Here is a 14,160-nt window from a genome sequence, read left to right on the forward strand (position 1 = left end):
GATTGCTGGTCCGACTCAGAATCCAATGTTTACCAATATGAAGCAAAGGGTCTTATCTAAAGGAAAAGAAATACTGCATGTACACATCTGGAAGGACGAGGCACAGAGTGCATGTGCACACATGGTGTCATTCACACCTTTATCATATATATATGCAAATAGCACTCAATATGTCCTGAAATGGTAGGGTGCAGTGTTGTATAAAGTTGTATCAATACACTATTTTATCCCCCAAAAAACCTTACCATTGTCTTTGTACATCAGATGCAGATTTGCTAGAATGAACAAATAATTATTGGACATTCATGACAAATTAAAGGTGGGCACAAATAACACTCTGAAATGGATCACTGATAATACAGATTGCAGTATTTAGTAGCTCATGAGAGACATAATAAAGTAACTGAAATTAAATGCACTTATGTACCACCAGTACGTCATCAGGTTTATTGCTCTAAACTGCATGATAACTAATCCAGGATCCAGTATGAATTGATAAGCAGAAGCAAACTTGATTTATTTAAATGACTTTTATTAAGTTTACAAATAAGGTAACAAATGCTGTTTTATTGGAGCGCAAAGCGCAGTTTTATATGAAGCTTGAACATCCTATACTTAGTGCAAAACAGACAGTTAAACATTGCAGATGATTCCCTACTTGTTTTTGTTTGGTTTTCATTTTAAGGAATTTTTTGTAACATTTTGTACAATGTTAAATATCATACGGAGAAAAAAAAACACTTAATGAAAGTCGCCAGAAGAAAATCTAGAGACTCAAAAGACAGCAAAACAAGCGGATCAGATTGCAGTAAAAAACAAAATAACTTAATGACAGGTCAGTAGCATTAAGTAAACATTGTTCTGTTGTATTTCTTTCCACAGGAGAGCGACTAGAAAGGAGGGATTCATTCAATAAGATCCTTTTTGAGTGAGTTTGTGTGCATTTTTTCTGTGTAACTGAAGTATCATGCAAAAAAAAATGTTATAATCACAATGTGTATCGATACTGAATGGCTCATTCGCGCATCAGCATGCTACAAACACAATTTCTTTCAAAGTAAAGTGAAGGATAATGAAAAAAAAGAGGTTTTTGTATTTTTCAAGGTGCTGTTATCATTTACATCAGAGGTCAGAGGTGAATCTCATTTAAATGTTGAAGGTCCTGCACTGCAGTTACATTAGCGCCCTCTACAGTCGAACAGGACGACCTGTTTCTTACAGCGAGAGCAAATTAACACTTGTATCTGGGACAGGGACATGGCACTCAGAAGGTAGTATTACAGATTTCATTAGTCTGAACACTGAGCGGGTGGGACCTCTTTGTTAAAGACCTTTTGATGTGTTCACAGTTTGAACGAACCGAACGACGTAAAGTAGGTAAAAAACAAGCCGTCTACAGGTAAAGCGTTGTGTACAAAGCAAAAGGTAAAACAATCGTATTTTAAATATAGAGAGCCAGTTGAGAATCTACACTGTACAGTTGACCTAAAGTGACGTTCCTGTGCCACACGTTTCACAGAAAGCACACTAAGCAGAATGTAACCAGCTGTAATCTAAGTCCTTTCAGTAGTTAAGGTGATGAGAGCATCTCCGCTATGCTTTGTACCCCAAATAAAATGCTCTTGTTTCTGGTGAATCAGGACTGTTCTCTTTTCATCTTCAGTCGAATGTGCAAAACGTGAAACTAAAAAGTAGTCTGACGTTGCAGGTCTAATGCAGTTAATTGTATTTAGAATAAACCAAAGCATTTACAAGAGTGATTTGACCGACTGCTACAAAGAGAGAGAGAGAGAGAGATCCCCCAAAAGAAGCTACTGATCTGCCATAAAACCGAAGGCCGTTGCCAAGAGTACAGTGACGTGAGAACTTATATGGGCAGTGTGAGTTAAAAAGAAGAGGTTTGATGAGAAATCAGCGAGTATTACTCTTCAACAGTGCTGCTTTGGCAGAGAGTTGCGCTCTTGTGTCGGTGAGGGTTGCTAACTGTCTTTTCTCACCTTTCTGGTCCTTTTCTCACACGTGAAGTTACACTTGCTGTCACATCTGTTGCTAAATGAGTTAAACGCGCCTGTCCACGCTCACCGGAGAGGGTTTGACACTGGATGGTGTCAAAACCAATTAAGCAGCGCTGCAAAAACATCTAAGCTATTGGAGGTTCTGAAATACTTACAACATACTGTCCCATGCCTACTAACTTCCCTCATCCTGCGTTTCTATCTGAGCCGATCCCTCACCTTCACAAGAACTGCTCATGCCGTTTAAGAATCCGTCTGTAAAATAAAGACACCGTGGTTATGCTAGGAAGGGTGCATTGATGATAGGCACACTTACGCTTTGCATACTTAGACCGATCAAAGTTTCTAAAAAACTCAAGTACTTTCACAGCCTTTGAATGTGATATACTGGCTGGATCATGTATTTGTACACTTTATATAAGAAGCTTTTTGCAACTTTGCCTAAAGGCTAGGACTGTGCCATCAAATGGGTTCAGACGTATAGTCAATTCAATACGACACCTCGTTTCCGCAATATATTAATATTGACCCTCTGTGAAGTCCAAAGATCAGCACTCCAATCAAGCGCAATGCTTGAGACTCTCCGCTGCCTTATATATCAAACCCTGAAGCAAAAAAATAAAAATAAAATAAAAAAATAACGCAAGGCACTAGAATCTTCAGAAAGCTCACTGGGCATAGGGAAAAAGGGAAAGATTTGTTTCTTCAAGTACATTAATTGAATCCATTTTACATTCACATTTATCTAATAATATAAAGAAAGTAGAAAGGGGAAAAGGGTTAAAGTGTCTCCAATAAAGATGTGAAAAATGAAATAGCTAGCCTTACATCTCATGAATGCTAATATCCAAAACCCTCCAAAATTTCATGTTTTTTTGTCTACTTTTCTTTTTAGCTAATGTTGTCCAACAACATTTATAATAATCACAGTGTTTTAACATCAAAAACTGATGAGTAAATACAGGTCCATACAGAACACGACTTCTTATTTGAATGTCTCGATCAAACTATCGCAAGAGGCCCCTAATGCTGCCATGATTAGAAAAAGCTGTAACATTAGTCATAGATTTAAAGCTTCACGGGCCTCCATGGCAGAACGTGTGTGATTTCACGGTCCCGCAACCCCTAGTTCCATATCCAAACCCCAATCCAACTGATTGTATCCACTATATTACACGTCACCTTGTGGTGTGGCCCAATGAGAAAACCGTAAGAGGATTGTAAGCGTGTGAATGTGCTGCAAAGCATGCTGGGAGCTGTAGGAGCTTGGTAGTACAAACCTTGGGGGCAGATGAAAGGCCTCTGAACATGTGACAAAAAAATAAGTCCCTAACATTCTGCTACACAAGGCCAGCTTGAAGGGCATAGGGAAAAAAAACAACCAACCAACCAAGCAAATGGAATCAAAACCCTAATAACCCAATTTAAAAACAAAGGATATCTGTACATTGTTTTTTTGTTTTATCTCATGAAGGCCACTTCCTGTGTTTTAAAATGGGCTTTTTTTCTACCATTGTAATTATTGCATTATTCCATGGCATTGCAGCAGAGGGTTTAGGGCAAGAGGGGAACAAGGACACTAGGTTCGCACACCAACACCCAACCGACCTCTGTTTGGTGATATGCTTGATGTATGAATTTATCAAGAGGCTATACAGATAGATGGATTCTGGGATGGGTGGAGGTGGCATTCATTTCATCTTAGGTCAGCAAACCTCTAAACACAAGTCAAGTCCCTTAACAAATGTTTGAGGGCTGGGTGGTGAAGGATGCACACACCTTAATAATAAAAATGGTCACACCTTCTTTGGCCACGTAACATTGTATTCAAAGTGTCCATTGTTTTATTTTCGTCTTCTCTTATCCCTTGGGTCGTTGTGCATCATCCCTGTGGCGTATCCGTGAGCATGCAGGATGATTCTGGCGTCTATCCTTCTCAATCACTCAAAGGAAACTCTTATGACAGAATCTCTGCAATGCAATCAAATACTTGCTTAAGTCCACTTTCAGTCCACCCCCTTCACCTCTGACTGCCCCCACCCCCAGCTCGAGAGTTACTTATGCCTGGCGCGGCTAGGCCCTGCCCTACGTGGTCTTCAGGTTGGGTCCACCCGGGTGGCTGACTGACTTCTGCAAAGTGCTGATGTGGAAGGTCTGTAAAGGAGCAGGCACCTGGGGATATTGGCCCAGGGGTTGTGAGGTGGCCAGCAGACCGGCCTGGGTGTGCGTGGCAGAGCCAGCCCACTGGGTGCTGTAAGGAGCGGAGGGGTAGCCGTACTGTGGCGTGGGACACAAGGAGCCCTTCCGGGTCCCCAGAGAGGTAGCGGGAGTGTTGGGCAAGGGCGAGTGGCCACTCAAAGTTGAAGCGATGCTTGGGCACAGCTGGCCCGGAGCCGAGTACTTACGGCCCATGTTGGCAGGAGGGACCATCTGAGAAGAGGAGGAATAAAAAAGAGAGCAATAAATCAATTATAACTTCAAATTCAACTGTGAGGTCTGAGTTTCTCAAGGATAAAGTCTTACGTCGTAGTTGTGACCCTGAGGCGCCACTTGTTGTTGGTGCTTGGAGCCTCTCTTGCCCTGCGACAGGTTCATAGCATCCCTGGCCCAGTTGTCCACCAATTTGTGCAGCTCGTCTGTGAACATGCCCTTGCAGCTCTGGGACTGAGAGACGGGTGGTTGGTTTTGATTCTGACCAGTTCCCACCACCGTGTTGGTGCTGCTCGTCCCTGAGCGGAGAGGAAAAGAGGAAGAGAGAAGACTGTCGTAAAGAGGAAGTCTCTCCAATGGATGTCACACTGAAATATCTGATACAATCTGAAGCCCACAGACTATATCAATGTGTACATGTATATTTTCATATACATTTCCTCTCATTAGTTTACATACACCTTATATAATCAGCAAAATGTTTGATCTAAAAATAAGAGAGAAGATTTTTTATTTGATTAAGTTCGGCCCTGATAAAACTATTTGAAATAACAGATTTGAGAATCAAAAGTACGAGCTGCGATTTAAAATCTTGTATTCAAGTTAAACCTGGAAATAAACAAAGTGAAAAAATAATAAATAAATAAAAAGGTAACACATTTGTGATTTTGATCATGTGAACTCATTGTGAAATGCTTTTTTTTTATTTTTTTTATATCCAATAAAGCACAAAATGCTCTTTGGATCATCTCTAATCATGCTGGAAAGCATGATCGTCAGGTTTTACATGATCTTGTGGAGTTCATTAATATCAAAATACCTGTTTGGTAAAATATCAGGTTCTTCAGGACAAAAACATTTTCATTATATTTATCTCTTCCAATTTAAATAAATGCGAAACATATTACATATTATACAAAGGGTATGTAAATTTAAGAGCACAACTGTACATATAATGTCATGTGTATACAAAAACAAAAGTCATGGCAGTGAGGCCCTATCGAGCACCTGGGCGTCCGCTCTGAGGCTAAAGTGACACTTTTATCACTCTGACTCCAGCCTGCAAAACAGGTCACGATGACAACATTAAAACACCATCTACGGCTTTCCATCGGAGCAAAGAAAACAGCGCTCCGCATCTGCCTGGGCTTTATCATCATGCTTGCCATGGTTGTTTTTATTGCAACACAAGAGGGAGCAAAAGGGTGGTGAAATGGAAATGGATTCACCATGGAAATGTTCAACACTTACTATTTAGAGACTTAATGAGATAGTTGATTAGTACCATTAGCTAAACTAGTACAATGGTCAAAATCTTGTCAGCACATTAATATTTGTGAGAAGTATGAGTAAAAAAGCCTCTTTCTGAAGAACAAACCATAGCAATGAGGATTATGTGGTACATAATAATTATAATAATAAAAGAAGCTAATTACTGAGCAGTTAATGCGAAGCAAAATGAAAAATGAGTGGAAATGCCTCAGCTTCTTCATAAGACACATCACTGTCATGACTAAGAGATGACAGTCTTGACTCATGCACTGGTATTAGGTGATTGGTCCGTTTATCTATACATGTCTGTCAAGGAACATTTAAGAATATACTGTAAATCAAAAATGGAAAAAAGACATTTTTCAAAATCAAATCTTGCACAGTAAATTACATTGGGCACAAATGTCTTGCCAAATATCCAGGCAGCCATCCGGCGACATAGATAAGACCTGTTAGGATGGTAAACACAGCCCCTCCAGAAAGCAGCAACAGAAAGACGACATTACGCCAAGACTGAAGCACCAAAAGGTATTCTGGGTGATGTAGTTTACAGAAAGCCATGCTTAGAAAGATACTCCATTTTCACCATGCTGGTGCTGATGCCAAAGCCAGTAGCCGATTTGGCCATGTTCCATGCATTTCCATTGAAGGAAAAATGGCCCTTAAAACTAAAAAAGTTTTCAAAACAACTATATATTGAATATAGTTTAGAGTCAGTATGTTTTTATTAAAGAAATTATTACTTGTATTCAACAAGGATGCAAAAACTTGATCAAATGTGACAGTAAAGATACTTATAATGTTACAAAAGATTTTTTATTTCAAACCAATGCTGTTCAAACTTTCTATTCATCAAAGAATCTTGAAATAATGTATTACTGTTTCCACAAAAAAATATTAGCAGCACAACTGTTTTCAACATTTAAAATAGGAAATGTTTCTTAAGCATCAAATCAGCATGTAAGAATGATTTCCGAAAGCTCATATGACACTGAAGCTTTGCCAACACAGGAATAAATAGCTTTTTAAAATAAATTGTAATAACATTTCACAATATTACTGTATTTTTGATCAAATAAATGCAGCCTGTGTGAATATAAGGCTTCTTTTAATCATAATATATTGTGGATGTCAGAACATTCATAAAACTAGACCACTGACAAAGCACGAGCACCACTTGCTGGAAAAGGAGTGAGGGAGAGGTGGAGGCTCCACACAGCGTGACTTCAGCACTTACTGGATGACTTCCATTCACTTTGTTAAATAATATGAATATGGGAGGATCTTGGATTCCTGGTTGTGAAAACCTACCTTAGTATGTGCAAAAATGTGAGCTGTACACCCTTAATATGGTAGCGTGTGCATTGGACAGTGATTAAGCCTTGTGCACAATGAGGGGGAAAATCAGCCAGGCCTCATTATACCCTTGTAATGGGTGAGAAGAGAAGCTCCATCCAAACAGGATGAGGTCGATGTGTAGTAAGCGGGATGAGTCTTAAGGGGATAAAGAAGAGTGCAAAAGGGAGTCTGGGGCTTCAAATTGGCTTGTGGATAATGGGATGAGTGCTTAGACGGGTCCATTTAGAGTGCATTAGTCTGATGCGGAGTGTGGCGTCGTCGCATGGTGAGTGCCACCGGTTTGAAAAAACATTTGCATGCATGTTCGATAAACAATTTCCGGTGGGAGACTCCCGATCTCGTTTTCATGTGGAAACCAAATTTAGAGTAAGGTGTTTGTTTGTTAAGGATAATGTTTGAGTTTAATTTGAGAGTGAAAACACATGACATGCCACACTTATAAAAAACATGAATGGGTCATCACAGGAAAGAAATGCTCAAGTCAGCCTGAGAGCTTAAGCAAGGAAACTAGCTTCAACAGGCCACAGGACATGAAGTGAGGGGTGATGACAGGAAAGAGAGGAGGGAGGGAGTGGGGGGATGTAAAATAGAGAGATAATTACTACAGAGTTGGTTGCAGGGGCACACTTTTTTCACCATCTTCCCTGAAGCATGGAGAGAACGGTGAGATTGGAGAGAATCAGTGTTGCAGTAACTCCATGTCCAACACAGTGCATTATGGGAGTGTATCAGAACATGCTAGTCTAACACCTGAGGGCTGTTACATTCATACTGTATTTCCAATAACAGTGAAGGTGGGGTGAGTGGAGGAAGGTTCTCATGTGGTTGTGACTACTGGGTCTGTGGTCAAAGCCAGTGATCAGGTGTATCCACATTGTGAGAGCTGCTAATAGAAGACACGATCGCAAAGGAAGACTGTGCTGAGATGAGATGATGTGTGAAAGTACCTGAGCTGAGGGACGTGAAATAATTCTTTCTTTTAATAAAAAATAACTTAAAACAAAACAAGACTAAGGGGAAATTCAGCAGATTGTAAAATAGATGTGGAGACTTGCCTAGAATGCCTTGAGCCTTAATTTTGAAAGTGGCTGTAATTATTCAAGGCAATGAGAAAAGTAAGTTGCCGGTTCACACTGCATTTGTCAGAAAAGGAAGAGCCATATTTCAGCAGATACATTGACGTGTCATCATTTTTTGATCACACTATATGGCTAACACGTTACAATAAGGTTCAATTTGTATTTGTGTTACAGCAAATATCATGAACTACTGTAACAATCAGTGTTACTGTTAACTAAAACTATTAAAAATCAATAATTTTCAGTAACAAATAAAGTTGAAATAAATGAAAATATAAATATTAGATAAGTTTAAGTTGTAGTACAATTACTAAATCTAAAACTGAAAAAAGAAATAAAGCTAAACAGAAATATTTAAAAAACTAATAAAAATGGCAAGTACATAAAAATGGCAAAAAAAAAAAAAAAAATTAAATTACAAATATAAAAGCTAATTCAAAATATAAAAAAATACTTACTCTAAAATAACACTTCTTACAATAAACAATTTTTACACTTTTCCTTTGTGTGTGATGGGCAGACTCCAAATTCAGAATGCATTAAGCTACTTGAGAACTGCTAACATACAAGCTTTGGGAAACTGTCAAATGCAGCATGTTATTAATCTTTTAAATTATTAGTAATTAATTTATCTTTAGCAATTTTGTTATTATGTTAAACCAAACTTAAGCATAAATGCAATGGAAAATATTAAAACTAATAAAACAAATGACAAAGTGTCCATCGTAAACGATTAGAAATAATTAAATTAGAAATAATTATTGGACCATAGGTTACACTAGTGCATTATTGGATATGAACGATAATAACTGTTTAGTGATGAATATAAGTTCTTTTTAAGATTCATGACACAATGTCTGAGATGATCAGCCAATCAGAAGGCTTGGCAGAATCAAGAACTAAATCACATGACATTGTAGGAAAGAGACAAAAGAAAAAGCGTTACACACAAAGAGCCAAGCAGGGCGTACTCAGAAAACGCGTCCTCCTGCCACCTGGTTTGAAGGTCACTCTCTCCGACCCACAGCTGAACTTTACACAGCCTGTGGTACAAAAAGAGGGAAAGAGAAAGAGAGAGATGGAAAAGAGCAAGAGACAGTGAGAGAGAGAGAGAGATAGAGAGAGAGAGAGAAAGAGATGGAGCAGATAGAAGAGAGAGAGAGATAAAGGAAACGTACACAAATACACAGTGAGAATGGTAACAGAGGTCAGTAAGCCATGAATTCCTGACAGATAGAGAGAGTGAAGGAGGTGAAGAAGGGGAGGAGTGGCCCTGGGTGGAAGAGCAGGGGAGGAGAAGCACCCCCTGGAGGCACAAGCATCAGCCCTGCAGCTTCATCCAAATCAAAGCGTGCGCTTTCTCAGATGGGCAAAGCAAAGATTTCTACATTAAGATTTGATTAAACCTGAACCGCCAGAAATAGGGCCGATATACGAAACACCACAAAATTCACAAGAATGTTAGAGGGAAAAAATAACACAATTTTAATGACCGCTTTTAATAAGTTTTCTCCTCAAATTTGGAAGACTCACAGGAAGTAGGCCACAGTTGCTATGTGTTACTAAAACATCCAGTGCAGGCATGTGATCAGCTAAAGACTAAAAAGAAGGGCTACTGACCTTCAAATGTAAAAAAAATACATTTATCAAATTAAAAAAGGTAAATATCTTCTTTTACAATACATACTATTGTACTGTAAAATGCATTTTTTTTGCATTTAATAACCATGATAATAATATATTAATTATAATACAATATATGTTTATAGTAAAAGTATTAATAGAATTAATGATCATTATTAATACCGTTTTATTTTACTGAACAACAGTAAAATTACTAACATTTATGGCTGTCTTAAGTTCTTTGTTTTCAAACATTACACCATTAATCTTTTATTTTGGCGGAAAGACCTTATCGCTTCTCTTTGTTGACAACAAATGATTTTCATGACGAATGTTGCGTTCCTAAATGCAACTTATAAGCAACTCAAACACAGCACTTGCAGAGTAGCATTAAAGAGATAGTTCAACCAAAAAAAATATTTCTGTCATCATTTACTCACCCTTAAATTGTTCCAAACCTGTATAAATATCTTTGTTCTGCTGAACACAAAGGAAGATATTCTCGAAGAATGTTTGTAACCAAGCATATCTCGGACCCCAATGACTACCATAGTATTATTTCCCCCTACTAGGACATTTATACAGGTTTGGAACAACTTGAGGGTGAGTAAACGATGACAGAATTTACATTTTTGGGGGGAACTATCCCTTTAACTGTGAATCGAAACTGAAAACACAGTGCTGTTACAGTCCTCTGAAACATGCAGGGTGTCAGATTTTATAGGCTATTTATATAATTACATCACAACCGTTGCAATTTGATGATCACACTTAGCCATATCATTTCAACTGGCAAGTAACACCGTTCCAACACCTATTTTTACTCACATTTGCCACTTTGAACCCTGGCTAACATGATAACGGTGTCCCACAGATGGCGGCGCAAGCTCATGCAGCGCTGTCAGGAGCAATCCGTGCATGGAATAAATGTATTAGAAAACGTGACATTTTGCAGTTTATTTAGTCATTAAAGGCCATTTCACGATTTCAATCATCATACAGTAACCAGCACACCCCTACCTAACCCCCATAACCACCACCACAAAACCATTTTTTCTCTCGGATTTACGCAACTCTGGTGTCACTTTTCAGGGTGGAAAATACGGATATCCGTATAAAACGGGGGGAATAAAAACACATCCCTGATTATGGTTTTTAGGAATGAGTGATGTAAGAGTTGAAATTAGTTATATATACACCATATTTTGGAGATAAATTTGCAAGGAAGAGGGCAAAGCACCAACAGCTGTCCCTTGTTTCAAAATCAAGCAAATGCTTAACATTTTTAACTAAAAACAGAGAAACCTGACCGGTTTGAATTTTTTTAAATTTATATATTTAAATTACATGTAAAAAAATACTTTTATAAATATATTTTATCGCAATTACAATAAATGATTCATTTATTTCATTGCAATATTTAAATTATGGTTTAAAAGTTTTATATTGCGATCTGCATAAAAACGTGCATAGTGGGCTATTGTTATCGACGAAAACTGAGAATGTTGTGAGATTGTTTTTTTCTGTTTATTGCCAACCCATAATGTCACTTTATCATTTTACTTGGTGTTAAAAAAAGCAGTGGGGCTGTGATGTGTTTCTTTATTTTTACCTTGCGAGGTGACACACAGACTGGGCGCAGAGAGCGTGGCGTCACTGGTGTACGCGGAGCACAGGTTCTCATTAGAGGGGGAGGGCTTGAAGGATTGGAGCAGAGGGCTACTCCCCCCATCTATCATCCCCCCAGGGCCCAGGAAGGCCTGCTGGGGAGGGTACACGGAGGGAGCACTCTGCGCTGATAAAGTGCTGGTTGCTGTAAGACCACACACACAAAAACATATAGAAGTGCTGATCAGAGCCAGGACACAAGACGCAAACACAGATTTGAAGTTGCTGGAACCAGATTCACAAAGATTTTCTGAAGAAAGAAGTTCAGAAAGTATGTAAAAAGTTCTAAGAAAAAGAACACTAGAACCCTTATGTAAACAGGTTGTGTGCTGCGTTCGCCCAATTAATGACGCTGACACCATAAATGTGCAAATATGACCGTTAGCCCAGGGTTTAAGAACGTACAGTGTGAAATGTCAGTGTACGAATAACCAGGATTAATTGGTAACCCTGGGTAAATTATCAGCAGTGTGAAATGTGAAGCAAGATAACCCAGAATTCTGTTTACCCGGGGACCCAGGATTAACTATTTCAAGTGTGAAAAGCCCTATTGGAGACTATCCTAACTTTAACCCTTAAACAGGCAACATGCAGCACAGGATACAAAGTCTTTAATCTCTTGTAGGAGGCATGAGAAAGAAATTTTCATCCAATTCTGTTATCATTATCATAGTTGAGTCTGTTTGGAGTATGTGGGTCACATGACATGGTTCAGTAGAAATCTCGTTCCAGGGCTGGGGCCCTTAGGGAAGATCCTTATATGCCCTCCTGGCCTCTGGGCCCCCCCGTACACAGTGCCTCTTCTCAATCTATGTATTTTGAGTTAAAAAATTGTGCAAATATTAATATTCATATTCACGCTTAGTTAACTACATCTTTTGCAGGTTTTCACACAGCTCATTTTATGGTATAACAGGGATGTCCAACCCTGCTCCTGGAGGGCTTCTGTCCTGCAGAGTTTAGCTCCAACCCTGATCAAACATACCTGAAAAATCTAACCAAAATCTACAGGATTACTTACAGATACAACATCATTTTCTATTGCATTATACGATTGATTAGGGATGGCGCTTAACCCTGAGAGCAGTGGACCTCAAGGGGTAGAGTTTCCCACCCCTGAGGTTGAAGACGAGACGTTTAGCAGTGAAAAACTACAAGAAATGTGTATGCCTCAATTTTACGACACTTAGACTTGTCATACATGCAGTATAGTTTGCATATTAATTTTGATTAAATCATAGAAAAATTTGTTACACTTTATTTTAAGGTGTCATCGTAACAGTGTAATTATATATTTAAGTACTGAGTAATATTAAGCAACTACATGTACTTACTATAGGGTTAGGGAAGGATTAGGATTTGGTTCAGGGTTAGTTGCATGTAATTATGCATCAGTTACTGTTATTACTATGGTAAGTACATGTAACATATGTAACAAGGACACTGTAAAATAAAGGGTTACCGAGATATTAATGACTTGGCTTTTTTATACCCTAATAGGGCAACGTATCCTGGGAGATACAACTCATAAAATCCAAAATGTATCAAATATTTAAAACATTCCTTTGTATATGTTTGACCTAAGTCCAGATGATATAATGAAATGATTGCTAATCATTTTCCACTCTTGCCTGTTTAAGGGTTAACAGGTTATTTACAATGTTTTTAAAGAAAATAATTTTATGGAATTTAAATTCTCTCTTTAAGGTTTGTCTTTTTACTAAAAAAGATAAGAATTATCTTAACAATATTTTGTATATTCCCAAAAAACATTGTCAATTGATCTGCACAAAAAGGAACAAGTGAATACCTGGCTGTACAGGACTCTTGCTGCCCTGGGAGCTACCGCGGCTGGATTTGCTGCTTTTGCTCTTGGTGGGACGTCGTCTACGGCCAGCTGGGTTCACCACGGGTGGGTTGACCATGGCGGGTGGAACTTTGCCCAATCGGGCAAAAAGGGAATCAATCTCGGCCTTCTGCCGAGTGTACAGGGCCTGACTCTCTATCATGTGCCTGGGAGAAAAACATGGAAAGCACAATTACACTGCATATCTTTCGCCTAGGTTACACCGTCCCAGTTCCTGTTACAATATCTAAATCAAAAACAAACATACTTTTCCCTCAGCTTGTTGACTTCTCTCTTAAAATCATCATCTTCAAACTCAGAGTCATTGTCGCTGCTGAAGTAGGAGCTGACAGAGTTGTTGAGGCTCCCGGGACTCTGGGCTGGACCGTTGCCCATGGCTGGATGGGCTTGAGGTGCTGGCTGGGGTTCTGGGGGTTGTAAGCTAGCTATTGGAGCCTCGTCCTGTGCGCTGCTCACTGAGAAACGCCCCACCTTCGTGTCCGTTTTGGTGGTAACTTGGAAACGGCCAATGGTGGTGGGCTGAGGGTGGGTTGCCATCTGGTTGGAAAGAGCAGGGAGGCCGTCGACAACATCTGCTCTCGTGTCTCTGAGGGGAGAGGAGGTCCGGTGCAGTGTGTTTTCAGGGCTAGAGAGAGGGGATGATGATGATGAAGAGGAGGTGGTGGTGGAGGAAGACGACGTGGAGGATGAGTCAAAGGAGCCTGTGTGAGCTTGCGAGGCGTTCTCATCAGGAGCCACTGACACCTGAACGAGAGAGAGAACAAGAGTGTCATACACAAACACCATGACAAACACTATTTATACCATAAAATATTATGCATTGACACTATTGTGTGAGAAATGAACT

At 39.2% G+C, this 14,160-nt stretch overlaps 1 protein-coding gene across 8 annotated transcripts in view; it reads right to left on the reverse strand.

Moving 5' to 3' along the window:
• Positions 1-521: 521 nt before the first annotated feature.
• wnk1b (WNK lysine deficient protein kinase 1b) overlaps positions 522-14,160 on the reverse strand; it is a 75,964-nt gene continuing 62,325 nt past the window's right edge. For 4 of the 8 annotated variants that reach the window (XM_081363274.1, XM_081363278.1, XM_081363276.1 and 1 more), the window contains 6 exons: positions 13,561-14,057; positions 13,257-13,459; positions 11,391-11,591; positions 7,679-7,720; positions 4,539-4,744; positions 522-4,445 (listed from right to left, as the gene is read on the reverse strand). In XM_081363274.1, coding sequence (XP_081219400.1) covers positions 4,101-4,445; positions 4,539-4,744; positions 7,679-7,720; positions 11,391-11,591; positions 13,257-13,459; positions 13,561-14,057 — 1,494 coding nt within the window. In that variant the 3' untranslated portion in view covers positions 522-4,100. Of the gene's footprint in view, positions 4,446-4,538; positions 4,745-7,678; positions 7,721-9,105; positions 9,199-11,390; positions 11,592-13,256; positions 13,460-13,560; positions 14,058-14,160 lie in introns of all 8 variants that reach the window. The other 4 variants (XM_081363280.1, XM_081363277.1, XM_081363275.1 and 1 more) reach the window with 4 other exon arrangements.

The sequence above is a fragment of the Scardinius erythrophthalmus genome (assembly GCF_964197995.2).
Source record: "Scardinius erythrophthalmus genome assembly, chromosome: 4".
NCBI lineage: Eukaryota > Metazoa > Chordata > Actinopteri > Cypriniformes > Leuciscidae > Scardinius > Scardinius erythrophthalmus.